The sequence below is a fragment of the Dendrobates tinctorius genome, unplaced genomic scaffold, assembly GCF_039654945.1.
Source record: "Dendrobates tinctorius isolate UK_male_01 unplaced genomic scaffold, ASM3965494v1 ptg000016l, whole genome shotgun sequence".
NCBI lineage: Eukaryota > Metazoa > Chordata > Amphibia > Anura > Dendrobatidae > Dendrobates > Dendrobates tinctorius.
Genome location: NW_027361684.1, coordinates 54284701 through 54311709, shown reverse-complemented (window position 1 = coordinate 54311709; position 27009 = coordinate 54284701). Strand labels below are relative to the sequence as shown.

At 42.7% G+C, this 27009-nt stretch overlaps 1 protein-coding gene across 3 annotated transcripts in view; it reads right to left on the bottom strand.

Moving 5' to 3' along the window:
- Window positions 1-5865: 5865 nt before the first annotated feature.
- Window positions 5866-27009, bottom strand: part of BCLAF3 (BCLAF1 and THRAP3 family member 3) — a 134147-nt gene continuing 113003 nt past the window's right edge. Inside the window, exons 13-14 of one of the 3 annotated variants that reach the window (XM_073565872.1) lie at window positions 21576-21644; window positions 5866-6320 (exon numbers count right to left, since the gene is read on the bottom strand). In XM_073565872.1, coding sequence (XP_073421973.1) covers window positions 6291-6320; window positions 21576-21644 — 99 coding nt within the window. In that variant the 3' untranslated portion in view covers window positions 5866-6290. Of the gene's footprint in view, window positions 6321-21142; window positions 21200-21557; window positions 21645-27009 lie in introns of those variants that run through there. The other 2 variants (XM_073565870.1, XM_073565871.1) reach the window with 2 other exon arrangements.

The window sequence follows — 27009 nt, the reverse complement described above, 5'->3', positions numbered from 1 at the left end:
AAGAGGTTGGGAACGGAATTGAATACATGGAGTAACTGAAATGCAAGACATCACCGTGCCTAGAACAGACATTGCCTTCCTTAAATAAACTTGGGGATTTGAAATAAATTCAAAAATACGATAAATATTTTTTCCATTTTTCTCTTTGGAAGATACTTTAGAATGCGAAATTAAAATTTAATGACCCCAAAAGGATTGAAATTTTTCCAGGATTATTGTTGATTTAATTAACCCCTTAAGGTCCAAGCCACTTTGTAGGTTAATGACCAGGTCTTAATTTTGAAATCTGACCACTGTCACTTTATGTGCTTATAACTCTGGAACGCTTCAATGTATCCCACTTATTCTGAGAATGTTTTTTCGTGACATATTGTACTTTATGATAGTAGTAAAATTTCTTCAAAATTTCTTGTGAAAAAAATGTAAAATTTGGCAAACTTTTAATTTTTATGCCCCTAAATCAGAGCGTTCTGTCACACAAAATAGTTAATAAATAACATTTTCCACATGTCTACTTGACAGCAGCACAATTTTTGAAACTTGTTTTTGGTTAGACAGTTATAAGGGTTAAAAATTGACCAGCGATTTCTAATTTTTTCAATAAAATTTACAAAACCATTTATTTTTTTTAGGGACCACATCACATTTGAAGTCACTTTGAATGGTCTATATGGCAGAAAATACCCAAAAGTGACACCATTCTAAAAACTGCACCCTTCAAGGTGTTCAAAACTGCATTCAAAACGTTTATTAACCCTTCAGGTGCTTCACAAGAATTGAAGCAATGTGGAAGGAAAAAAATGAACATTTAACTTTTTATCACAAAAATTTTATTTCGGACATAATTGTTTTTATTTTGTCAAGGATTTCAGGACAAAATGAACCACAATATTTGTTGTGCAATTTCTCCTGAGTACACAGATACCCCATGTGTGGAGGAAGACCACTCTTTAGGCGCACGGCAGGACTCGGAAGGGAAGGAGCACCATATGAGGTTTTCAATGTAAAATTGGATGGAATGGAGAGCGGACGCCATGTTGCGTTTGCAGAGCCCCTGATGTGCCTAAATAGGGGAAACCCCCCACAAGTGACCCCATTTTGGAAACTAGACCCCCTAAGGAACTTATCTAGATGTATGATGAGCACTGTGAACCCCCAAGTGCTTCACAGAAGTTTATAATGTAGATATAATACAAAATAATTTTTTCCGCAAAAATGATCTTTTTGCCCCAAATTTGTTATTTTCCCAAGGGTAACAGGAGAAATTGGACCCCAAAGGTTGCTGTGCAATTTGTCCTGAGTACGCTGATACCCCATATGTGAGGGTAAACCACTGTGATTTACTTACTACGATCTTTGGGAGGCAGAATAAATAAATCCACAAAAGGTGAAGAAATTTGTTTTATTTTTTACGTCGTTCCTTGTGCAGTATTAGTGATTAGACGCCTTTATTCTTCGGGTCGGAGCGATACCAGATTTATATCTTTTTTATGTTTAGCAGTCAAACACTAAAAGTAGCTTTTTTTTGTAAGAAGTTTTTGCATCACCGTATTTTGAGAGCTATAATTTTTTCCATATTTCGGCCCACAGAGTCATGTGAGGGCTTGTTTTTGCAGGACAAGCCGTCTTTATTATTGGTACCATTTTCAGGCACATGACATTTTTTGATCGCTTTCTATTACGATTTTTGTGGAGGCAGAATGAACAAAAACCAGAATTTTTTTTTCTTTCTCCATTCTGCGTGTGGTAAAATCGGTAAGGCAGCTTTATTCTTCGGGTCAGTACGATTACAGCGATGACACATTTATATTTTTTTGTTTTGGCGTTTTTATGCAATAAAAACTTTTATCGAAAAAAATAATTATTTTAGCATTGCTTTATTCTCAGAGCTATAAAGCTGAGAGCTTTATTTTTCTGCTGATGGAGGTGTATGGCGGCTTGTTTTTTGCAGGACAAGATGGCGTTTTTAGCCATACTATTTTTATTTAAATTCATCTTTTTTATCGCTTTTTATTCCACTTTTTCCAAGCGGTATGATAAAGCATAATTTTCTACTTTTTTTGTGTTTTTTTACGGCATTCACTGAGGGGGTTAACTAGTGTGATACTTTTATAGATCCGATTTTTACGGACGTGGTGATACCAAATGCGTACTTTTTTTGTCAATGTTTTTTACATAAAAATGTGTTTTTTTATTATTTTTAAATATTTTTTTTTACATATTTTTAAAGAATGTTTTCTTGTTTACCTAGTTCCTTTATGGGACTTTCACTTTTTACACTTTGGTTGCAGGTATAATGCATTGCAATGCTCCAGCACTGCAGTGCATTATACCTATACTGAAAGCATCTAACACCATGCTGTGAGCATGGTGTCAGATGCTTTCATTAGCTTGATGACCCAGGGGGTTGTCATGACGACCCCAGGCCATCACGGCAATGATCGGTCCCCGTGATGATGTTGCGGGACGCCAATCTGAAGGCAGAGGTAGTTCTGACCGATCACAGAGTTCTGGACATAGTCCATCATGATGAGGGAACTTACACCCGGCCATGACGGACTATGCCCGTCAATGGACAGTAAGGGTTTAAGGTGACAATTCAACAGGAGAAAAAATTGACTTGACCAGATTTGGTCTACCAAGTCTAGACTTGACTTTCCTAACACCAGAAATTCATCAAAATAACTAAAATCAATGACCCCCAATAGATCAAGACCAGTGATTTTCTCACCAAACTTGAAGCGGTGGCGTGGTAGAGTCAAACTCTCCCGATTCATGAAGAAATACATGCCTCTTCGTGAATCTTGAGTGTTGAATGAATGTCGTGTGATTCTGTACATCACACCAGAGATCTTTCTCCAGTCAGGACGAGTAAAATGTCGGGCATAGGGAATGTCACAGTTCGTCATGAATTAGATGAGTAGTTGCCTCATCCCCTCATCCCATCCCACTTACATCCATTTTGGCAGAGCTGGGAGAAACTGATGTGAAAATGACAAAAGTTGCAAAAAATGTTGGCATCTCCAAGTTGCAACAAAATTTTGCAACTTTTCAGTTTTTCCGACACTTTTTTTATGTAAAAGCTTTGATGAAACTGGGTCTATGTTCTTTTTTTCTGATGTGGGCAGACCATTCGGCTTAAGTACCAGGGAAGTGCCTGCAATTGGAAATATTTGACACCTCTTTCCATTTTAATTGCCACCCTCAGGTTTTTGTATCAATTTTGAATATTAGGGGGATTTGCTAATAAGTGACTTTTAGATCTTTGTCTGCCAGGAAGTAACAGATACAGAAGGTTTATCATTGATTAATGAATTCCATTCTGAACAACTTGGACTTCAGGAGTTTGTTCAGGCTCTGCTTTGATTCAGTAGTTACATTTGGAGTATTTTTTTTCTGGCAGAAACACCCAAAGAATTGACAGTTCGCTACTTTTTTCTCATGGACAAAAAACAGCACCATATACACAATAGGTATTTTTTTTCACTTGAAATTAATAGAAAGCTTACGCAAACAGAATGTGAAGAGGTTTCTCAAGTGGATTGAGGAGTGAAATCTGCTTCAAAATCCACATAAATGAACAAGTCGACATTCCCTTAAAGGGAATCTGTCACCTATTTTTAGCCCTATCAGCTGCCAGCACCTCCATTAGGGGCTTATCTAAATCATTCTGTAATGCTGTAGATAAGCCTCCGATGTAACCTGGACGATAAGAAAAACAAGTTAGATTATACTCACCAAGGGGCGGGTGCAGTGGGTGTGCAGTCCGACGCCTCCCATCTTCATACGATGACATTCCCCTTCTTACTTCTGCCATGGCTCCTGCGCAGGTGTACTTTATCTGCCCTGTTGAGGGCAGAGTAAAGTACTGCAGTGCGCAGGCGCTGGAAAAGGTCAGAGAGGTCCAGCACCTGTGCACTGCAGTACTTTACTCTGCCGTCAACAGGGCAGATAAAGTACGCCTGCGCTGGAGTCGAGGCAGAAGTAAGACATCATCGTATGAAGATGGGAGGCGCCGGACCGGACACCTATCGGACCGGATACCGGGTTGAGTATAATCTAACTTGTTTTTCTTATCTTTGAGGTTACATCAGGGGCTTATCTACAGCATTACAGAATGCTGTAAATAAGCCCCTGATGGCGGTGCCAGCAGCTGATAGGGCTAAAATGGGGGGACAGATTCCCTTTAAGGTAAGGCTTCTTCCACATGGATCCCCTTTGTGCGACTGGCTAAAAAAATCTGCATCTAAGGCTACTTTCAGACTTGCGTTAGGAGGCGCAGTTCAGGGCCGCCGCTAGTTCCGCCCCCGGCCGTTCCTCCTCCGGTCAGCTCCTCCTATGGGCGCATGAAGCTGCATGCGATCAGCGTACCCTATATTTAGCTTTTGGAACGCTGGCCATGCGCTGGTATGTTTTTGCCGGCGCATGCACCTTTTTGCACTGCGCCGAGCACACAAAAATGCAACAAGGTGCGTTTGGTGCACGTAGGCGCAGCGCAAAAAGGGCGCATGCACCGGCAAAAACATACCAGCGCACGGCCAGCGTACCCAACGCTAAATATAGGGTACGCTGATCGCATGCAGCGTCATGCGTCCATAGGAGGAGCTGACCGGAGGAGGCGCGGCCGGGGGCGGAGCTGAGCTGCGGCCCTGAGCCTCCTAACGCAAGTCTGAAAGTAGCCTTACTCTGTATGTTAAAAGTTCTTGTCTTTTCACCATTTCTTTTTTTCCATATTAATAAAATAATTGAAAAATTAGCATGTTCTCCATACAATTCTACTCCTGTGACCTCTTATGTATCACTCAAGTAGGCACAATACAGATGATAACACAGTCTGCTGAAATCTAAGGGTTTATTTTGTATGCAGCCAAATTGAGGCTTTCCTTTTATGAAACAATCTGCTGTACCTTTGTTTTCCTTGGAGGTCGGACATTGAAAACAAGTAGGTGGGATGGAGCACTGAACTGATTGGCCACGCCCAGGGTACACTGAGTGCCTCATTAGCATATCTGAAATAAGAACAAATGCTGGCAAACGCAAAAACGGATTTGGACACTAAATGTTTGATATTAGGGCAATGGCTCCTGCAGGGTGTTGGGCTTGGATTGAACAGTCATTTTGTACTTGGAGACTATCTTTAATTGTAAGTCTGTGCGGGTCATTGATCCAACTGGTTATATTTGAACACTAGCACACCAGGTCCAGTACATACATTTTTTTTATACTTGGTTGTACAGTGTATTTTTTATTTTTAGGAAAAATAGTATATATTTTTTTATATTCAGAAGGCAAAGTTTTACATTTTAATTTTATATTTGGGGATGCAATATCTGAAATATATATTGAGGTGACAGAGTAGCTTCATGTTTAATCTTTAGATTTGGTGACACAATATCTGAAATATCTATTGAGGGGACACAGTGGCTTCATGTTCTATTCAGGAGTTTGCTGTAGAAAAATTTACCATGAGTCTTTCAAAAATCTGGTCACAAACTCAAGTCTTGTGAAAGAAGCAGTGAGCCCAGCTGTCACGCTAAATTGTCTTTTATTATTTTAATTTAAATAACTGTTTTTAGATGGATTTTTAAAAAAATAGTGCTCAGTGTGAAAAACAAGATAATCCTGTAGTAATGAGACCTTTTAATGGCCAACAAAAATAAAATAAATGATGTTACAAAGGAAGCTTTCGAGACTTCTTAGGTCCCTTCCTCGGGCACTCCCCCTTTTTTTTTTCTTGTAACTAGATGGTTCTTGAATTTCTCAAATCATATTTTCCCAAAGTAATTATTTTGTCACCAGTTGTGCCTGAAGGTAAAAATAGTGGGGAAATACCTTAGAAATAATATAAAAACAGAAGAGACATGAAACAATTCAGGCACTTTATTACATTAATACACAAATATCTTAACATAAAACTAAAAGAAAAAAACTGAACAGAAACCAAAACTAAAAGAAAACATGCTCTGGCTAAGGAAAATGTGTAATAAATATGACACCCCCCATCTATGAGAGATTTGTTTTTAGTTTTTATCAGCCTTGCATTGTATCCTTGCAAAAATGGTAATGAGAAATTAGCAATTTTCCATTTGAACATGGCCAATAAAAAAAACTGTGAAAACAGTACAAAAGTTGTGCAGCAATCCACTATTGAGAAAATAGGATTTTTTTGTTATCAAGACTATTTCTTCTCTTTTATGTATTCACTTTTTATTAGTGCCGATGCTTTTAACGAAGCCCTGGAAAGTCAAGTATCTACAAGTAGAAGATCTAGGTAAAAGTCTTCCTGAAGCTCACATCCTTGAGGTTGGGTTCTTCCATCCCTGTACAGAGAAACATCACAATATAAGGTTGAATAACCGCAGTACAAATAATTTAAATCAATCATATAACTGTACATTTTTTTGCTTATCAGGAGGTATACATATTAATGCGAAGTGGGGTAGATTTTACAGTAAATTCTATATATTATATGGTACATTGATAACTAATCGGGAATTACTTCCAGTGGTCCTGCAACTTAAAGATGGCCTGTTACCACATCAAAAGTGGCCAGGTTTTTGTTCTTACTGTTTTTCCTGCTGCTCCCCTGAATATTTAGTTGTTTGTTTTTTTTTTATTTTTTTTTCAAAAGGAGTCTGTCACTCCAAATTTAGACTTCAAACTACCCACGTAGTCTTATAGGAGATGGAGCAACAATAAAAATATTTATCTTTGTTTTTAAAACTTTTCCTTCCACGCCACAAAAAAAGTATGCAAATGAAGGTGCCCAGTGCACCCTTGGAGTGGCCAAATGCCTTGATGCACCGTTTTACTCACTTATCTAGATTATCGCCGCTCTTTCTATGTTGATTGACAGAGCTGTCTGATGATCAAATTAAACTTTGAGATCACTATCCCTGTGCAGAAAAGAGAAGAAGGAGTGAGAACACAAATCACTCTCTCCTCGCAGCGGACATGCACCTGAGCAATATCAGTAGTGAGGAGAGAGTGGTTTGTGTGCTCTCTTCTGCACAGGGACAGTGCACATATCTTCAGACAGCACTGACAATCTACATAGGAGTGGCAATACTTAAACAGGGTGGACCAATCCACAGAGGAATTTAGCCACACCAAGGGTGCACAGAGATCCTTTATTTGTATATTACTATAAAATTATTTTGTGTGGCAACAGAGGAACAGATTTAAAAACTAAAGCAATGATTACTAATGTTGCTCCATCTCCTACAAGGCTATGGGGTTAGCTTTAACCCCTTCACACATGCGTCGTGTCTCTCGCTTTGATGTGGGCTCCGGCACTGAGCCCACATCTTTCCCGGCACATGTCAGCTGTTTTGAAAAGCTGACATGTGTCCCTAACAGCTGCGGGTGGAATCGCGATCCACCCGCAGCTGGTAAGCTTGTTAAATGCTGCTGTCAATCTCTGACAGCGGCATTTAATGTGACCGCAACCGAAGCGCGTCGCTAAATCCTGCCCAGCGGCGCCCATGTCACACGACCGCGGGTCACCGATGGGTTAGCGTGACTGCTATGAGCGCCGCCCAGCGGTTCTGCTACACACAGGCAATCTGATCATCGACTGTATGTAGCAGAGGTGATCAGAAGTTCGCAACTTATTGTCTCCCATGGAGACTATTGACACAAGTGAAAAGTAAAAAAAAAATGTTTTTAAAAATATAAAAAAATAAATACATAAAAGTTCAAATCACTCCCCTTTCTCCCCATTGAAAACAAAATTTAATAAAAAAAAAAAAAAAAAAAAAAATACACATATTTGTTATCACAGTTCAGAATTGCCTGATCTATCAAGATATAAAAAGAATTAATCTGATCGGTAAACTGCGTAGCGAAAAAAAAAGTCAAAACACCAGAATTACGTTTTTTGATCGCCTCAACATTGCATTAAAATGCTAACGAGTGATCAAAAGATCGCATCTACACCAAAATGGTGTAGTTAAAAGTGTCAGCTTGGCACACCAAAAATCCCTCACCCAGCTGCAAATCATGAAAAATGGAGACGCTACGGGTTTCGGAAAGAAAAGACGCAATTTTTTCTTTTTTTTTCTTTTACACAAACTTTCGATTTTTTTTTCACCACTTATATAAAAAAGAACCTAGATGTTTGGTGTCTGTGTAATGACCTGGAGAATCATAATGGCAGGTCAGTTTTAGCATTTGGTGAACATGTTAAAAAAAACCCCCAAAAAACACAGATGTGGAATTGCCTTTTTTGCAATTTCACCGCACGTGGAATTTTTTCCCGTTTTCCAGTACATGATATGGTAAAACCAATGGTGTTGTTCAAAAGGACAACTTGTCCCGCGAAAAACAAGGCCTCACATAGCCATATTGCCGGAAAAAAAAGAAAAAAAAAAAGCTATGGCTCTAGAAAGAAGGGGAAAGAAAAACAAATGCAAATGTGAAAATGGGCTGCGGTGTGAAGGGGATAAAGGGTTTGTTCCACGAACAAAATACATTTTAATCAACAGATTTTTGGAATTATAATTTCCACAACAGGATGTTATAAAAAATGTTCCTGTGCTGAGATAATCTTATAAATGTGCCCCTGCTGTGTACTGTGTAATGGCTGTGTCTGACCGTACAGGAATATAGTCTGATCATATTACAGCTCCTGGGCAGGGGAGGAAGAGTATACAGACACTACTGCGGGAACTTAGAGCGGATTAATTATGCAGAGCGGCCTAAAGAAACACCTCCAGAGAATCTAGTGAGCACTGCTCCCTTGGCAAAGGCCAGAAAAATTTGCATATAGGTCGCACTAAATAAAAATGTATCGGGAATCTTGTGGAATATTACAAAAAAACCCACAAAAAATGGATATATTCAAGCAAGCAGCGAGGGATAAAATAGGAGTAAAAAATGGCCTTTTGTGGGGGGCGTGGCCTAGCGCGGATGTGAGTGGACGCTAGGTAGAAGAGCTCCGCCGTCAGATTTATGAATTATCCTTAAACAGGCCGTTCTAACACTGACCTGGGCACATCTATTGGCACAGTGAGTGCCCAAGAGTCGGGAGGAGACGCCGTGAGTGCAGAGGAGCGCCGAGATGGGGAGGAGGAGGCAGAAAGATATCGGGGAGGATGGCAGCATGACTGCATAAGATGGCGTCGGGAAAGTGGAGGAGGCGCGGAGACAATCTGAGAGCTTTGGTAAAAGGTCACAGATCCTTCAGAAGTTGCAGCGCTTTGCAAAAGAGGAGGAGGGGGACACTGAAGAAGGTAAAGTGCTGGAAGGAGAGGGAGTGAGCGGTGAAACCGTGGGAGAGGCTGATAGCAGGAGAAGAGAGGGAGGGGAAATCGCTGGCCCTGAGTGTGTGTATGAGGAGGAAGACAGTGGAGCTGATGATGAGACTCCTGAGAGAGAGCCAACCTTGAAAGATGTCTTCATGGTGGTGTCGTTCTGCAAGAGGACACTGACTAAGTTGAATAGCCGGGTTGATAAGATTAAAGAAGAAATCACTGGCATTAAAGAGGCACTGAACAAAGCAGATACCAGGATGGGTGCTGTGGAAGAGAGAGTGAGCAGCACTGAGGACTCTGTAAACAAAATGCAGAAGACTCAGTCCCAGCATGCTCAAAAGATTTCAGCAGTGCATTTAAAGCAGGATGATTTGGAAAATAGATCAAGGAGGAACAATCTCAGGTTTGTGGGTTTTCCGGAAAAAATAGAGGGCAGCGACCCCACCGACTTTATTGAGCAATGGATCTTATCCAAGATCGGCAGAGACACGCTTTCCAGGGTGTTCGCGGTGGAGAGAGCACACCGTGTCCCCCTACGACCCCTCCCACCGGGTAGTGCTCCTCGTACTATGCTGGCCAGGATACTGAATTGTAGAGACAGAGAGACTATCCTCCGGGAAGCAAGGAAGCTGCAGGATCTCACGTTTAAAGGATGAAGTAGAGACTCTCGGACATATTTCCTTTTTTTTCGGAGGTTGTGCTCCGAGGCACCTGGTTTTTCAAAAACTTTTTTGGGGGCGTTGATCCCCGGGTGTTTTTTGATGACTATTGCAATATCCTTGTTAGAAAATGTTATGCGGCCTGATTAGTATTGATGATTGTTTTTGTTTTTTGATGGTGGGAGTGATGGACGCCAAACAAAGGAGACTCAGTGGCTTTATATGGGTGTGAAGCAATTGGGTGCTGGCTGTATTCTCGCTCGTTGGAAGGAGAGAATCAGCTAGATTGGGATGGAGGGGAGGGGGACAGGGGTGGGTTGGTTATGGGGGAGTTCGCATACTGCAATATAATATAGTGACCACAGAAGTCCGGTTATTTTTTAATTTTTTAGGACATAATGAGTGGTGATGTAAAAATTCTAAGATGGAACGTACGGGGAATGTCAGATCCAAATAAAAGAGCGGCAGTTATGGCAGAAATTAGAAAGCATAAACCAGCTATAGTATGTCTATTAGAAACTCATTTGATCAAAGGAAAGGAAAATTGGTTAGAGAAAAAGTGGGTCACTCGGGCCTATCACTCTATGTATTCGGCTTACGCAAGGGGTGTGTCTGTACTGATACACTCTCCTACTCATTATGAAGAAATTGACTCTTATATAGATAAGGACGGTCAGTTTGTTTCTCTGCGTTGTCGAATTTCTGGAATATGCATAATTGTGGTGGCCCTCTATATCCCACCCCCATATTCGAAAAAGAAACTGCAGGAGATTTTTGAGTGGATTGGGGGGAGAGGGGATTGTCCAGTGCTAATATTAGGAGACGTTAATAATGTTATGAATGAGTATTGGGATCGGGCGGGTAATGGGGGAAATTGCCCTAGGAAAGATAGGATGACTCCATTTGGGACATATGTTGGTGAAATGGATATGATAGACCTATGGAGAGTACGCAATGAGGGGAAGAAATGCTTTTCGTGTTATTCGACTTCGTATCATACTTTATCACGCATAGATTTGGCACTGGGTAATAGGGGCATGGACAGATTGGTTGGAACAGTGGAATACTTACAGAGACTTATCTCCGATCACAGGGCAATTGAGGTTAGTCTGAGAGTGGGAGTGGGGAAAGGGAGGAGAGTAGGGGGGACGATTCACCCGGAATGGCTCAAATGCTTAAACATGGGAACTATTAGGAATGATATTGTTGAGTTCTTTCAGTTGAACGAAGGTACTGCGGATCCACTCATAGTATGGGATGCCATGAAAGCTTATCTGCGGGGTTTATTCATACGAGATATCTCGAGGCAGAAGACACGAACGAGGCAGGTAAACCAAGAGGCTGCTGAGAGACTCAGCAGGGCAGAGGAAGAGATGATAGTTAGACCCAATGCCGACACCCAGAAAGCATTAAAAGAAGCACAAGAAGAAGTAAATAAGTTATATCTACAGGGGATAGATAAGAAAAGGGCATTCCAAAAAGCATTGTTCTATGAAGAGGGGGAAAAGGTGGGACACTTAATTTCAGTGATTACTGCTGCGCAGAAAAAACCATCACAAATATATAAAATTGTCACTAAAGATGGGGCAGTTCATAGGGATATCGTCGGGATATTGGAATGTTTTAAGGAATATTATGTAGAATTGTATACCTCGGAATTGAGGGCCTCGGAATTGGAGTTGGATAAATACGTACAAGGGATAGAGTTACCTAGGTTAGATGATACTGATAAACAAAGTTTGGAAGCATTATTCACTGTAGAAGAGGTAGAGAAGGCTATCCTATCATTAACAAATGACAGGTCACCTGGATCTGACGGAATCCCGGGAGAAGTGTACAAAGAATTAATAGAAATTGTAGCGCCTAAATTTAAGCATGTACTTGAGGTGGCAGCGGAGAAGGGGGTATTGCCAAGCTCTATGAGGGAGGCTGTAATCGTGGTGATTCCTAAAGAAGGGAAAGATGCCTCATCCGTAGAATCCTATAGACCAATCTCGTTATTGACATCAGATGTTAAAATACTAGCCAAAATGTTGGCGTTAAGAATGTCCAGAGTTGTCCCAAAATTAATACATCCAGACCAATCAGGGTTCCTACAAAACAGATCTACCGCCATTAACCTGCGAAGACTGTTTTTAAATATTCAAATTCCAGCAGATAATAGGGGGGAAAGGGTGGTGGCCTCACTGGACGCACGGAAAGCCTTTGACAGGGTAGAGTGGAATTATTTATGGGCAGTATTGAAATGTATGGGATTTGGGCACAGATTTATTTCTTGGGTTAAGTTATTGTATGTAGACCCGAAAGGATATATTAGGATTAATGGGGAGACCTCGGGGGCATTTGGGTTGTTCAGAGGAACTCGTCAGGGATGTCCATTGTCACCGTTATTGTTTGCTGTAGCGATGGAACCGTTAGCGATTAAAATTCGCAACTCCAAAGAAATACAAGGCTTTAGATATGGGGAACTGGAGGAAAAGATCGCCCTTTACGCGGATGATATACTCCTGTTCTTAAAAGACGGTGGAGAGACACTGACTGGGGTCATGGACCTTATAGGGGAATTTGGTTTCTTTTCCGGATTGAGAATTAATTGGGACAAGTCATGTATCATGGGGATTGATGGAGAGTTGGGATGTCGAGCTGTAGGGGAGGCGGTTGGTCATTTGAAAGTAGTTAAGGAGTTTAAATACCTCGGAATATGGGTATCTATGCCTGTATCTAGATTTCTCGAACTAAACTTCGACCCGTTACTAGTTAAATTCAAAGTTAAAATGACAGCATGGTGTAAGTTAGTATTATCAATAGTGGGGAGGACGAATCTAATTAAAATGATAATGATGCCTCAGTTGATGTATGTCCTCCATAATGCCCCGGTGTGGATCCCAAAGAAAAATTTTTACAAAGTTAATACCATTTTTAGACAATTGATCTGGGGGAAAAAACAAGCAAAAATTAAATTGGAAATACTGCAAAGGGGGAAGGAAGAGGGAGGGTTGGCGGCGCCAAATCCATGGATATACTTTGTAGCAACGCAGGGGCAGCACTTTAGGGGGTGGCAAGAGGAGGGGAACTTGAGCGTTATGGGGGAAATTTTGGTCCAACTGACCAACAAGAGAACATTGGTACAAAGTTTGGAAGCAGGAAGCTTTGGGAGACTTGGGAAGGATATACCCACATTTGGACTAATGCACAAGATATGGCAGCATATCAAACTTCTTAGACGAGTTGAGGAACTGACGATATAAACACCTATTTGGGATAATGTGAATCTATCGGAACTATATAAACTGAAGGATTTTATCGATTGGGAGAGGAGAGGTTTGCAATATGTGTGGCAACTATTGGAGGGGACCGAGATCAAGCCTTTCTCTGCTTTAAAAGAGTTTGGACTCTCACGTAGTGGGGAATTTCGATATTTTGGTCTTAGGCATGCATTTCAAGCACAGAAAACAGATAACGAATATGACGGTACAGAGGGATGTGGTGCTGGATTATGTGTGTGCACCCGGGGGTACTAGAGGTGCTATCTCTACCATTTATAGAGACTTATTATACTCTTACTTGGCTGGGTTTCCTCTAACAGTAAAATCTAAATGGGAGAGAGATGTGGGGGACATAGTAGATGAGACATGGGAGACCATCTTAGAGTATATACCTAAACTCTCTTTGAGTGAGCCGGGTAGGATATCTCAACTATATATCATTCATAGAACTTATAAGACCCCAGAACTTATGAGGAAAATGGGCTTGAGGGACAACGCGGAGTGTCCAAGATGTGGGTACGAACCTGCGGGACTGCTTCATATGCTCTGGTCCTGTCCAAGACTTTTGTCATACTGGGAAGAGGTTATAGGGCTTGTTGAGAAGATATACCGATGTGATATAGGAAGGGATCCAATAACGTGTGTGTTGGGATATGTGGAGGAGGTGTCGGTGGGAAATGCCTATAAGTCCATCATAGCAAAACTCTTATATACTGCCCGTAAGCTGATCGCACAAAAATGGATTGATGCTGTACCCCAAACGATTGGGGAGTTTGTCACTCGTGTGAATAATGTAATCCGATTGGAAGAGAGAATTTATAGAAAACGACATAAAGAGGCACACTTTGAAAAACTCTGGGCCATGTGGCTACAGTCGAGACAATCACATTGAGAAAGCCTGTATTGCAGTCGGGAAGGGGGTGGGAGGGAGGAGGGAGGAGGTTGGTTTTGTTTTTTATTTTCTTCTTTTATGACGGGGAGGAAATTGAATGTCGTGTTCCTTTTTTCTGTATGCAATGGAGATGATTTGAAAGCTTTTCCTAAATGTAATTATAACGACATTTGAATATAATAAAAAATCTTTGGTTTAAAAAAAAAAATGGCCTTTTGTAACACAGTGACAGGTCTTCTTTAAAATGACATCAGGTTACCCATTTACAACAAACATTGGTTTTTCCTGGTCATTTAAAGCCACATTTAAGATACAGTGCCATACACAATGCCTATATACAAGAGGGATTGACTAAGAACCATCAGAACAAAATGGACACTTCACTCGGCAGTATTACATGGCTAGCTGGCTGTCTGCGCCTCTCCACAGTACACGACAGTAGTAGGTGTACGCTGCGTTATCCAGCTGCACCAGCAGGAGCTGCTCTTTGGACACTAGGCCATGATGGCTCCATTTCATTTTTCTGGTACACTGTGTAGTCAACAAGACCCTGAAGAAGCTTCTGTCCTCTACACAGAATGTGATCACAGATTCCAGCAGCCATGTCCAAACATTGCAAGTAATAGCTGACTTTACTTTCTTTACTTATCTGCAAATATTTTGATTTATTCTTCATTTTTTCTTACTTTTGGATTGACACTTTGGGGGCTCGGAAGCAAGAGGAGATCCCAAAAAGGGAGAAAAAAAAAAAACACCTAGTTCCCGCACTGCTATACTTCAACCCTCAAATGGAGGAAATCCAGTCGATTCTAGGAGTAGGTTCCAATATCAATGCTTTATTTCATGGTACATACAAAGACAACGCGTTTCGAGGTCCATTTCATGACCTCTTCCTCAGGTCGGATGTACAAGGAAGAGGTCATGGAATGGACCTCGAAACGCATTGTCTTTGTATGTACCATGAAATAAAGCATTGATATTGGAACCTACTCCTAGAATCGACTGGATTTCCTCCATTTGAGGGTTGAAGTATAGCAGCGCGGGAACTAGGTGTTTTTTTCCCTTTTTGGGATCTCCTCTTTGAGTAATGGAAGCAGACGCTGTCTGTCTACACCCTCCTGCTGCAGCTTCATTATATGGGATTGAGCGTATTTAGTAGTTGTGGCGGTACACAACCTCTGAGGGTGAGCACCCTGAACAATTCAAATTTTACTTATTATATCTGGTAAAGCCCTGTGGGCGCGCTTTTGTGGTTTCTTTTATCTTTAACTCCCTATGAGTAGTGAAGAAACTGGAATATTAACAAAAAAGGAACACAATGGACCAGTGTGAGGGTCCGGCCACCCTTTTCTTCCAGGGATGAGATGGTGGTAATAAGTCAAGGTGAAGCTGCAGTGGTGTGGGTGATCTGCCATAGCACCCCTTTATTCTTGGTGTACCTACATAATTACAGGGCTGTGGAGTCTTGTCAATTTTGGTGGAATTGGGGTCGGTATAAAATGGACCGACTCAGACTCCTAAAATACATAATAAATTGGGTTCAGTAGTACAATCCAGGATGCGCTGTACATTCTTTCATAAGAATTTAGGAAAGTTATGAAATGTCCTATAAATGTCTGTTCTGTTCCTGAGCTAAGGATCTCAACTTTTAGCTGAGATGAATCTGTGCTGCACTTTATGTACATGTTCAGTAGTGACCAGGGCTGTGGAGTCATGGATGAGATGAATCTGTGCTGCACTTTATGTACATGCTCAGTAGTGACCAGTGCTGTGGAGTCATAGATGAGATGAATCTGTGCTGTACTTTATGTACATGCTCAGTAGTGACCAGTGCTGTGGAGATGTAGAGGAGATGAATCTGTGCTGCACTTTATGTACATGCTCTGTAGTGACCAGGGCTGTGGAGATGTAGAGGAGATGAATCTGTGCTGCACTTTATGTACATGCTCTGTAGTGACCAGGGCTGTGGAGATGTAGAGGAGATGAATCTGTGCTGCACTTTATGTACATGCTCTGTAGTGACCAGTGCTGTGGAGTCGTAGATGAGATGAATCTGTGCTGCACTTTATGTACATGCTCAGTAGTGACCAGTGCTGTGGAGTCGTAGATGAGATGAATCTGTGCTGCACTTTATGTACATGCTCAATAGTGACCAGGGCTGTGGAGTCGAGATTGGGAGTTACAATTGGAGCTTTGGCTTACCGACTCCACAAGAAAATATGTCTATGAATGAAAACCCCCTCTTTACACTCCATCCAGGGTTGGATACTTATACAGAAAGAAAAATATTCAGAATTGAGAGTCCTCAGTGGTTGATACCTTTCAATGGCTAACTGAAAAGATGGTAACACATTGCAAGCTTTCGAGACTACTCAGGTCTCTTCATCAGGCATAGACTAATACAAAATCTGAAGAGTCACATATTTATGCACAATACAGCACAGAAAAAATGCAATAGATGAGACAAGTGACGTGAAGCAGAATTATGATTGAGAGAGAAACATAAATATTGGACCAGTTCATAGATAAGGAGACCTTGTGGGGGCATCACAACACATTAGGAGACCCCAATCAGAGGACAATAAAACATCCGGACTCCTTATCTATGATCTGGTCCAATATTTATGTTTCTCCCTCTCCCATAATCATAATTCTGCTTCACGTCACTTGTCTCATCTATTGCATTTTTTCTGTGCTGTATTGTGTATAAATATGTGACTCTTCAGATTTTGTATTAGTCTATGCCTGATGAAGAGACCTGAGTAGTCTCGAAAGCTTGCAATGTGTTACCATCTTTTCAGTTAGCCATTAAAAGGTATCAACCACTGAGGACTCTCAATTCTGAATATTTTTCTATCTACTGGCTAACATGGTACAAAGATATACATCTTTCCTGTATACAGAAAGAGTTGTTTTAAGGCTGATATTAGGGTCTTGCTTACATTGCTTTTAAAATGATCTGTTCAAACTGCATATATGGCCGTTCAAATGGAAATCTATTGACAAATTTATATCTTCTATTTTTTGCTGCATTCCTGAGTAATTAGTGTTTTAATACACATGCACATGAAGCATTAAGTGCTCTTGGTGTCATCAAGCACTTCCTGATATTCTGTCTCCTGAAGTTGTTTCCCAGCTTCTTCAGCTTGAGTAACAGCTCATTTTCTTGTTTCCTTGCCAGGCTCCTGACATCACTTCAATTGTGAGCTCACATTTTGTGTGATGTCAGGAGACAGTCTGGGTGGGGAAACAACCTCAGGAGACAGAAACTCAGTAAATGCTCAGTGCAGCACTTTATAAAAAAAAACCAACTGCCTCCCCAGGGTGTTTTCCTGCCGAGCACCAGTTTCTTTAGCTTGACTGACAGCAGTTTCTCCTTAAAGATGTTGTCCACTACTCTGACAACCTCTTATCAATCCGTATGTGTGCCCTCAGTAAAATAATAACACATACTCCTTTCGATTCCGGCGCCAGTGGTATTTTGTACTCACTCTCCTGGGGATCATGTGACATTGTTATATCACACAATCACTGTGTCCAATCAATGTTGGCTTCATTGTCCCTGAATTTGGACAAATTGCATACATCTGTAGGAAGTGATAGCTGCTGCTCTCTCACTCCAGATGAATGTGATACATAGGGTGCAGAGAGTGAAGCCAACATTGATTGGCCGCAGTTATCGCGTGACATAACAATGTTACGCGATCCCCAGGAGAGTGAGTGCTGACACTGCTGGAAATGAGCTGGCATCGGAGGGGAGTATAAATGTTATTATTTTATAATGGGGAAACATATGGATTGAGAACTGGTGGACACTTTAAGAGTCCAAGTAGTGGACAACCCCTTTAAGTGTTCTGCCACGCCCACAAAATTTATGAACTAATTTTCATTCAAACTAAAATTCTAATTACTCGGGGATGCAGCAACAGATTGAACTGCACCTCCATTGATACACTAACATCTTCTAAGACCTGCCTGCCCATAAATGCAGTTTGGAGGCTGAGGAGGATGGGTTTGATACTACCAACAGGTTCTCTTTAATGAATTAGTTCATCTTTTACCAAGTTTTACAGCTTTCCATCCACTTTCTCTACAAAGTTGCATCTGGCCTTGCGCAATCTTTCCAGCTTTTTGGGGCTATTCTTGCTGTCAAAAATACCAAAACCTCAACATATTCTTAATCGGATCAGGGAAAATCTTGATTATTGTCAGTCAAAACGTATTATGTTTGAAAAGTTGTATTATTTTCTAGTCCTCATCACTGTTATGTTTATTACAGTCCACCAAACAATTTCTCAAAATCAACCAATCTGGTGGGTTTTTTTTATGGGAAGGCAGATCTTGGCCTGTTAACTGACATCTTTCCGCTCTACCGTCTCCAGGGGAGTACCGGAACTATTCTTCATGTTATCGCTTGTTCTACTGGTCAGGAAGTAGATCTGCCCTCGCTTCTCTTTATTTCTACTAAAGGGGACAGAAGACCCACATATAAATCAATTTGTCTGACCTGGGAGTTACTTGTGCCTGAATCTCATTTTGTAGATCTATTTAGTTCTGCTGAATATGTGCCAATTTTTTCCCGTACCCAGACCATAGTGGCATGCCTGACCTCCGAACATCTAAAACGTTCATTACTTAAGGCTGTAAGCTATCATTTTTGAAGTCTGGTTATTAGTTGCGTTTGTCAAAAGTATGAAAACATGTTTATGTCCTTCTTTCTGACATGAAGGTATTGGCGCGATGTCGAGGGGTGTTTCACATTGTAATTCTACATTAAGGATCTCATGACAAGTTACCCTTGTACATATTAAATAATACCAGTAAGGCTAAAAAGCAAAACATTTTTCTGCACAAGGTTTATAGAAAACGACATAGAAAAGCCATACTCAATTTTGCCAATTGAGCTTTGATGCAATGTAACTAAAATGTCTTCAAAATCTGTAAAAAAAAACCAAACCACACAACTGGGACAGGGATTCCACAAAGCATGAATAGAACGTCCCGCTGGATAGTTTGCAGTGTGTCTATGTTTATCTCGGTTTCTTTCATAAAGCTCTTACTTGGGTTTACAAGTCATTTATGAGTTTAATGTGAGTCTCTTAACATTTCTAATGAGTTAACGTGGGCTTTTCCTTCTCTTCCTGGCTAAGGTTATGACAGCAATAACAGCCCGTGGCCTTGAGAGAGGTCCATGAATCACCCCCTTCATGTAATGCCAGACTTATTGTGGACAGCTAACAGCTAATAAAAAAATAAGAAGTACATGATTGTATCATTACCACATTAAATTGAGCTTAAAGCAAGCTTGAAAACCGTCTAAAGCAGGTGAACGTAATGTCTGTGTGGTTACCACAGGGTGTGGATAGGATTCCCAATGAAAACCCAAAAAACAAATGTGGTAATGCTATGTAAAATAAAAGAATAGATGTGTTTTGGTGGTCTCCGGTCTATGAGCTAGAATCCAGATCTAGTATATACTAGGGGCTTCCGTTGGCAGACTCAGACCATCCTTATATTGCATAGATATGAATGGCAGCCACTTAATACTATATTTGCTAGCTGCGCTCCTAAGAGACCAGCTGCATTATTGGTGTAATGCGAAAAGGATCAGAGCGTTTAGATGCAGCCGTGTTTTTAAAGGGATTGTCCACTACTTGGAAACCCCATTTGTTTTGCAATGTAAGTTCTTCAGCCAATCAGTGATGGCTGCTTTGCCCACATTTTCGTTTGACTTCAGAGTTTCGTCTAAAAGATGTGTGAGTGCTGAAGCCACTGATTGTTATGTCATGTGAGTGCTGCAGCCCATTAGCAGCCACTAATTGTTATGCCATGTGAGCACTGCAGCCAAAGTCACCCGAGTGCTGGCAGAAATGCCGCAGACATCACTTACTTTCATTGGGGCCCTATTTTTAAATATGGAGTTGTCCAAGTAGTGGACAACACGTTTAAAGAGGCAGCCTAAACTTCTTTAACTTATTTTACTGCTATTAGCCATGGAGTATGAAGGCACCAAATTTCTATCAAAAGGTGGTTGTAAAAATTAGACAACTATCCCACTACTCTTTTATCACTTGAAGTGATGTAGTATAGCGTTTTCCTTTAAGAGACATTTATCTGGTATTTTTCACGTTAACTTTTTGACACTATGCGCTTAGATGAGAATTTGTATTTATTTGGATTTATGTAACGTAGGATTATAATTGAGACTGTAATTGTAAAGTTATTTGTCCTTATGTGCTTAAGGCTACTTTCACACTAGAGTACTGAGGCGTAGTGCAGGGCCGCCGCTAAGCCCCACCTCCTCCAGTCAGCTCCTTCTATGATCGCATGACGCTGCATGCGATCAGCGTACCCTATATCTAGTGTTGGGTACGCTGGACGTGCGCTGGTATGATTTTACTGGCGCTTGCGCCCTTTTAGCGCTGCGCCGAGCGCACAAAAATGCACTCTGTTGCATTTTTGTGCGCTCGGCGCATCGCCAAAATCATACCAGCGCATGGCCAGCGTACCCAACGCTAAATATAGGGTACGCTGATCGCATGCAGAGTCATGCGATCATAGGAGGAGCTGATCTCAGGAGATGCGGCCGGGGGCGGGGCTTAGCGGCGGCACTGCGCCTCAGTATGCTAGTGTGAAAGTAGCCTAAAAGACATATACATTAAATGTTGCTTCTGAAAGCCCCTGCAACATCTGTGACTGTTCCTGCCCACTTCAGCTGCTTGGTGGCACTGTATCTTTGTTGTGGGAGAGACGTGACTGACAGTCCTGTTTTATTACCTGGACTTTTATGCCGCTAAATCAAGCGGCAACGGGATTAAATTCTTCTCTGAGTCTGTACCTGAGAGTCCTAGGCGGGGATGCCTGCTATTTAAACCTGTGACTTCCACTGACAGTCAATGAGTTCATCTTACCTGGTTTATAGCCCTAGTCCTTGCTCTTGTTGTGTTTTTTAATGCATCCCTTTTTATTACCCTGGCTTGTACTTTGACCACCCATTTGCTTTCTGATTTTGTTGTGACCTCTTGGTATCGACGCTGCGTGACAACTTTTCTTGCCTCCAGCTTGCTGCACCTGTCAGTAGCTGATTCAGTGGCTGTCGTCCATGAGTCCCCGTGCAAGTCCATATCCCTATACAGGGATTAAAGGGTGAAAGCCAGGGTAACCCTTGGGATTTGGTAAAGGGAGAGGCTTGCACTAAATCTGTCTGTGGTAGCTGTATTAACAGCGGCCTATCTTCCACAAACAATGCAACCGTAAAAGCTCCCCACCCAGTATGAAAAATCTGGCTGCAACTACAAACATAATTCCCATCAGGAAGACATCATGGAATAAGCATCTCTTCATTGCTTTTTCATGCAAAACATATAATGAGGTCTGAGAAACATAATCAGGCTGAGAGGACTAATTACACATTGACAAGGATAGACTAGCTAATATATCTGTGATTAATAATAGCAACAAACGCCTTAAAAAATATTGATTGTACCTTGTAAGGCTTTCTGACCTCATTTGAATGTTCAAAATGGCTCCTTGAAGAGAAGAACTGGTGAGAGCTTCCTCTGTAGCTTGATCCCTGCAATAATCCAAGGACATAGAAAATGAGCAGCCTTTATCACTGCAGCATTGGGGAATATGTATATGTTCCCGGACAGGATAACATTACTGTCCCAAAACCATAATGACCATATTCTCCAGCCATTCTGCAAGTCCATTTTGCGCTTAAACATATTGGCAATGTATAGTTATGGGAATTATGGTCAAAAAAGAAATGTGTAATTTGCTGTGGAGGTATTTATCCAGTAATACACCCGACATATGCCACATTAGAAATTTCACCAGCTCTCACTGGAATAACAGGTCTTCTAGCAGTGCTATAACTTAAACTGCCACCAAGTCTGTATCACACCCTTTTCCTATGGTCTAATAAGCCCCTGATTGTGGCTTAGCGATTGCTATAGAAGTGTAAAATTAACTTTCAACTCTGCGCTTGCGTTATGCAAGTCAACGGGTGACTAGTCAAAGGTGTGGTGATTTCTGCAGAAAAAGACAAACACCATCAACTCATCACCAAGCCATAGAAAATATTTATAAATTCTGATATTGGATTGATGCTCGGATCTTGGAGGCCGGTATTCACGAGTGAACAATGAAAAAGTAAAAAAAAATGCACCAAAAACTATTAAAAAATTCTAACTTTTATTTTAGTTTCATTAAAAATACCATGAGTAAAAACTGGAGTTCCGGAACACCTTAAACACTGCAGACAGAAATGTCTTTACGCTTAGAATTTTAATTGTTTGAATTTTTTGATGCCGGATTACAATCTTTCACTTATTTCTGCAAACTATTCTTCCTCTCACACCACGCTCCTGTGGAAATGAGTGACATGATTTGCAAGAGCGACGTTATATCTACAGTTGTGTAAAAAAGTGTTTGCCCCCTTCCTGATTTCCTATTCTTTTGCATGTCACACTTAAATGTTTCAGATCACCAAACAAATTTAAGTATTAGACAAAGATAACACAAGTAACACAAAATGCAGTTTTTAAGTGAAGGCCTTTATTATTAACAGAAAAAGAAATCCAAACCTACAAGGCCCTGTGTGAAAAAGTGATTGCACCTAAACGTAGTAACTGTTTGGGCCACCCTTAGAAGCAACAACTGCAATCAAGTGTTTGTGATAACTGGCAATGAGTCTTTTACAACACTCGGAGGAACTTTGGCCCACTCATCTTTGCAGAATTGTTGTAATTCAGCCACATTGGAGGGTTTAAGGGCATGTACCCCTTTAAGGTCATGACACAGCATCTCAATTGACTAGTCCCTTCCAAAGTCTTAATTTAGTTCTTAAGCCATTCAGAGGTGGACATGCTGGTGTATTTTGGATCATTGCCCTGCCAAAAGAACTTCAGCTTAAGGTCACAAACAGATGTCCGGACATTCTCCTTCCGGACTTTTTGGTACACAGCAGACTCTATAGTTACATTTACCATAGCAAGTCTACCAGGTCCTGAAGCAGCAAAACAGCCTCAGACCAACACACAACCACCATATTTTACTGTTGGTATTGTAGGGATTCAACTCGCTCAGGAGCAACAGGAGTCAATCAGGTGGCACGTTCCTTTAAAAGTTCATAGGGTTTATTGCTTCATAACCCATAAAGCAGCACATAACACAATGAATAGCCTTTAACTCAGGCGAAAGCAAGCATAAGTGTCCATGTTTTCAGGCTCAGTCCTGGAGCCTCAGCAAAACACAGGAGGCTTATCCCTCCTCACATACAGCCAATATACATAGGCCTCCCCGGGTCAGCAGCCTCAGCACGTGATCTTCAGGAAGGTAGCATACCTTCCTCCACCTAGGCCTGCCGGGACCTTCCACATGGCCCAATCAGATCCATGCGCTCTCTCATGTGACCTACTCTGGTTACCTTATATGGTCCGTAGCCACGCCCAGCGGGTAACATGGCTATGACCTCATCACAGGTCCTTCAAGCATTCATACACATATACTTTATTATGACACTCTTAAACACACCCCTGGGTGGATTTGTAGATGATTGATCCCGCCTATCTCATCAATCATCTGAAGGCTTCTCCCTGACACATTGGAACGACAAATCAGCTCTGCTGATCAGCACATAAGCAAGCCTTCATCTCAAGTCCACCCATCTTGAGATACATAACGATCCATCAGCATCCTATACCCATTACCACAATGGATATGACTGTAGGCCCATCCTGGGACACCCACACAGCGCCCCCTAGCGGATAGTGGTCACTGCACCACATACCTCCCCCCTCTGTTCAAACTTGTGGGGTTGAACACATGACATCACTCAGGGGTCTCGAGACCGGGCACCCATGTCACCTTGCCCTACAAGTCGAGAGGACCTTCTCCGTCTGTTTCGGTAGTCATACTGCATCATAATTACATTAGGCTTCCCGCGCCCCCAGCGGTCAGCATCTCGGCCTTGGCCTTCCCGTCAACGTCCATCAACGTGATCAGACACTCTTTAGTCTCCAGCTACTTGGATTTCCCCAGCAGGTGGGATCCTCACTCTCTTCAAACCGGATCCATGCAACATCTCCTGCATCACCTTTCCAAGTCTGCCAACGACTTTCCCCACCAGATTTCTGGGTAACGGAATTATGTCTTCCACAAAGCCCAGCCGACTTTGAGCCTCCCTCGCATGCTCCAGACGTTGAGCGACTTTCCTATTACGCACCACGAGCATCTGTTTCGTGCGGAGACATTGTAGGTGCATCTCCTTCAGGACAGCCACCCATCTCTCTGTGTCTTCCGTTTCTGCCAGTATCACCAACTGGTCTGTCTCTGGTGCCCAGTTCACACTATAGGCCTTTACTGCCTTTTTAAAGGTCTCATGCACACCCTCACAGGCACATGCTTCTCACACATCTTCGGGTACCTCCATCACGCTCTTGAAGGTCGCGGACTTGCTCTCATCCTGGACAGACGGTTCTGGGTTTACCACGGACACTTCCCTCAAGATATCTGCCACGACCGGGTGACTGTCTTGTGCAGCTCTTGGCTCACCATCTTCCTGAGATTTACAGTCTTCAGGACCCTTTTCCAAGATGGGCTTCGGCAGTTCTGCCTTATCACTCACGCCCGGCCGCTGTACATCTTCGTTCCGGCTCTTCTCCTGCAGAAGACCTTTTACTACCCCTCTGAGTTCTTGGAGAACTTTATCCCGCTCCTCTGCCAGGTAGCGACGCTCATCCTCTCTCCGGAGAATCTCCTGTTGATGCTTCTCTTGGGCGTCTCTGAGCACCTCCATATCCTTCACTATAGCTTTTTTCATAGTTTGATATGCTGACAGGTGACCTCTGAGCTCAGAGACTTCCTTCTCCAGCTCATCCACTCTGTGCTCAGCTGCTTGCCTTAGGACTCTTTCCCGTTCGAGATGTCCTTCCACTGTCTCCTTTATCAGCTGTATCTCACGATCCTGTTCTCTTTTGGCCAGCACGTGTCTCACCACTACCTCTTTAATTAGATTTTCAAAGGGTACCACTGGGTCAGTCCCGTCAGTCTCATCTCCCAGCCCACTATCTGTCATGTCACGAGACGTCAGGTCCGTAAGCTGGGCAGATGTACCTTTTCTTCTGGTCGGTTCTACCTCTGACCTGTCCACTTTAGGAGGCGTCACCGTCTCAGTGTCTGCTGGCCCCACAGTCGAAACGTCTTCATCGTCCGACCATACGTCATCAAACACCACAAAGTCTCGGCCCCTCTCAAAGGTATGCACTAAGTTTGGTGGCATACTACCACCTTGACACTTCCCCTTTGTCATCTCAATTATAACTCTGTCCACCGTATAATTCACAATGACCCCATGGTCGCAGCGAACCCTGATGTTTTTCTCGGCCAGAGATAAAACGAGAGGAGTTCCTGTCAGAGTCACCTGAGTCTGAGTCCAGCCTACCAGGGACTCCTTCCCAGTGCAGCATCACGGTACACACCTGTGGCCCATTGTTATCAGGAAAATACATGCCGCACTCCTCAAAACTCATACACACACTGTGATTCCAGAGATACCCACTGAGGCAACCAGTGCTGCCATTTCCTGAACCACCCCAATTTGGGTCGCCGCCCCCTCCTGGGACTCCACCCCCTTTTGGGTTACCACCCCAATTTGGGTCACCGCCCCCTCTGGGACTCCACCCCCTTTTGGGTTACCACTCCAATTTGGGTCACCGCCCCCTTCTGGGACTCCACCCCCTTCTGGGCTACCGCCCCGATTTGGGTCACCGCCCCCTTCCTGGGCCACCGCCCCCTTTCGGGATTTCCCCATGTCCGTTCTGCAGAACTTCTTATGCCACAGTTCAAACAGTACAGTTTATGTCTTTTTGGGCTGGTACTAGGCCCTTTAAGCACAACACCACACCAGTTCTTTCTGGCACTGCCACAGCTCCTGCTGTCACAAATCACCGACACCAATGGCTGCTGTTCACACACAGGGGCTGGTGTCCTCTTCGTAACCCCGCCGAGTTACAGGAAGCCGCTTGTCCCCTTCGTAACCCCGCCGAGTTACCGGAAGCCGCTTGTCCCCTTCGTGACCCCGCTGAGCCACAGCAAGCTGCCTTGCAAAAAAACCTTCGTGACCCCTCTGAGCCACAGCAATCACCTTCAGGTTTTGCAGAGGAAAAGAGAAAAAAAAGAGGAAAAAAAACCCACCCCGCACAAAACTCACGTGTCCTGTCTGTGTGCTATTCAGAATGTACCGTCTCCGCCTGAGAACGTCCAACACACAGGGCGCACCGGGTGCTATTCAGGGAGCCAACCCTCCTCCCAGGGTCTCCCAACACAAGGGTCTCACCAGGTCCAGGGGCTCAGCGGTGCTCTTCAGGACATCCGTCTCCTCCTGAGACTGCCCAACACTCACGCCTCACCAGGTCCAAGGTCATACCACGTGCTCCAGGGAGAAGATTCTTCTAGAATCTCCCAACACTGACCCTCCAGGACCTTGCTCAATGAACCCTCCAGGTACACAGTCTCTCACTGACCCTGGTCAGTGCAACACGGATTCCTGTCCTTTACCTGCTGGTGTCAGCCACACAGGTTCTCGGGTACCTCTCATCCACAGAGGCACCCCACAAATATCAATACAGTCACTTTCTCTGACCTCGGTCAGTATTACTCACGATTTTCCAGACTGTCTGCTCTCCTGGCTCAGAGCCGCCAGTACGGCAACATGTGCTTCTTGGAACCGCTGCCTGCAGTCTGTCACCAATTGTAGGGATTCAACTCGCTCAGGAGCAACGGGAGTCAATCAGGAGGCACGTTCCTTTAAAAGTTCATAGGGTTTATTGCTTCATAACCCATAAAGCAGCACATAACACAATGAATAGCCTTTAACTCAGGCGAAAGCAAGCATAAGTGTCCATGTTTTCAGGCTCAGTCCTGGAGCCTCAGCA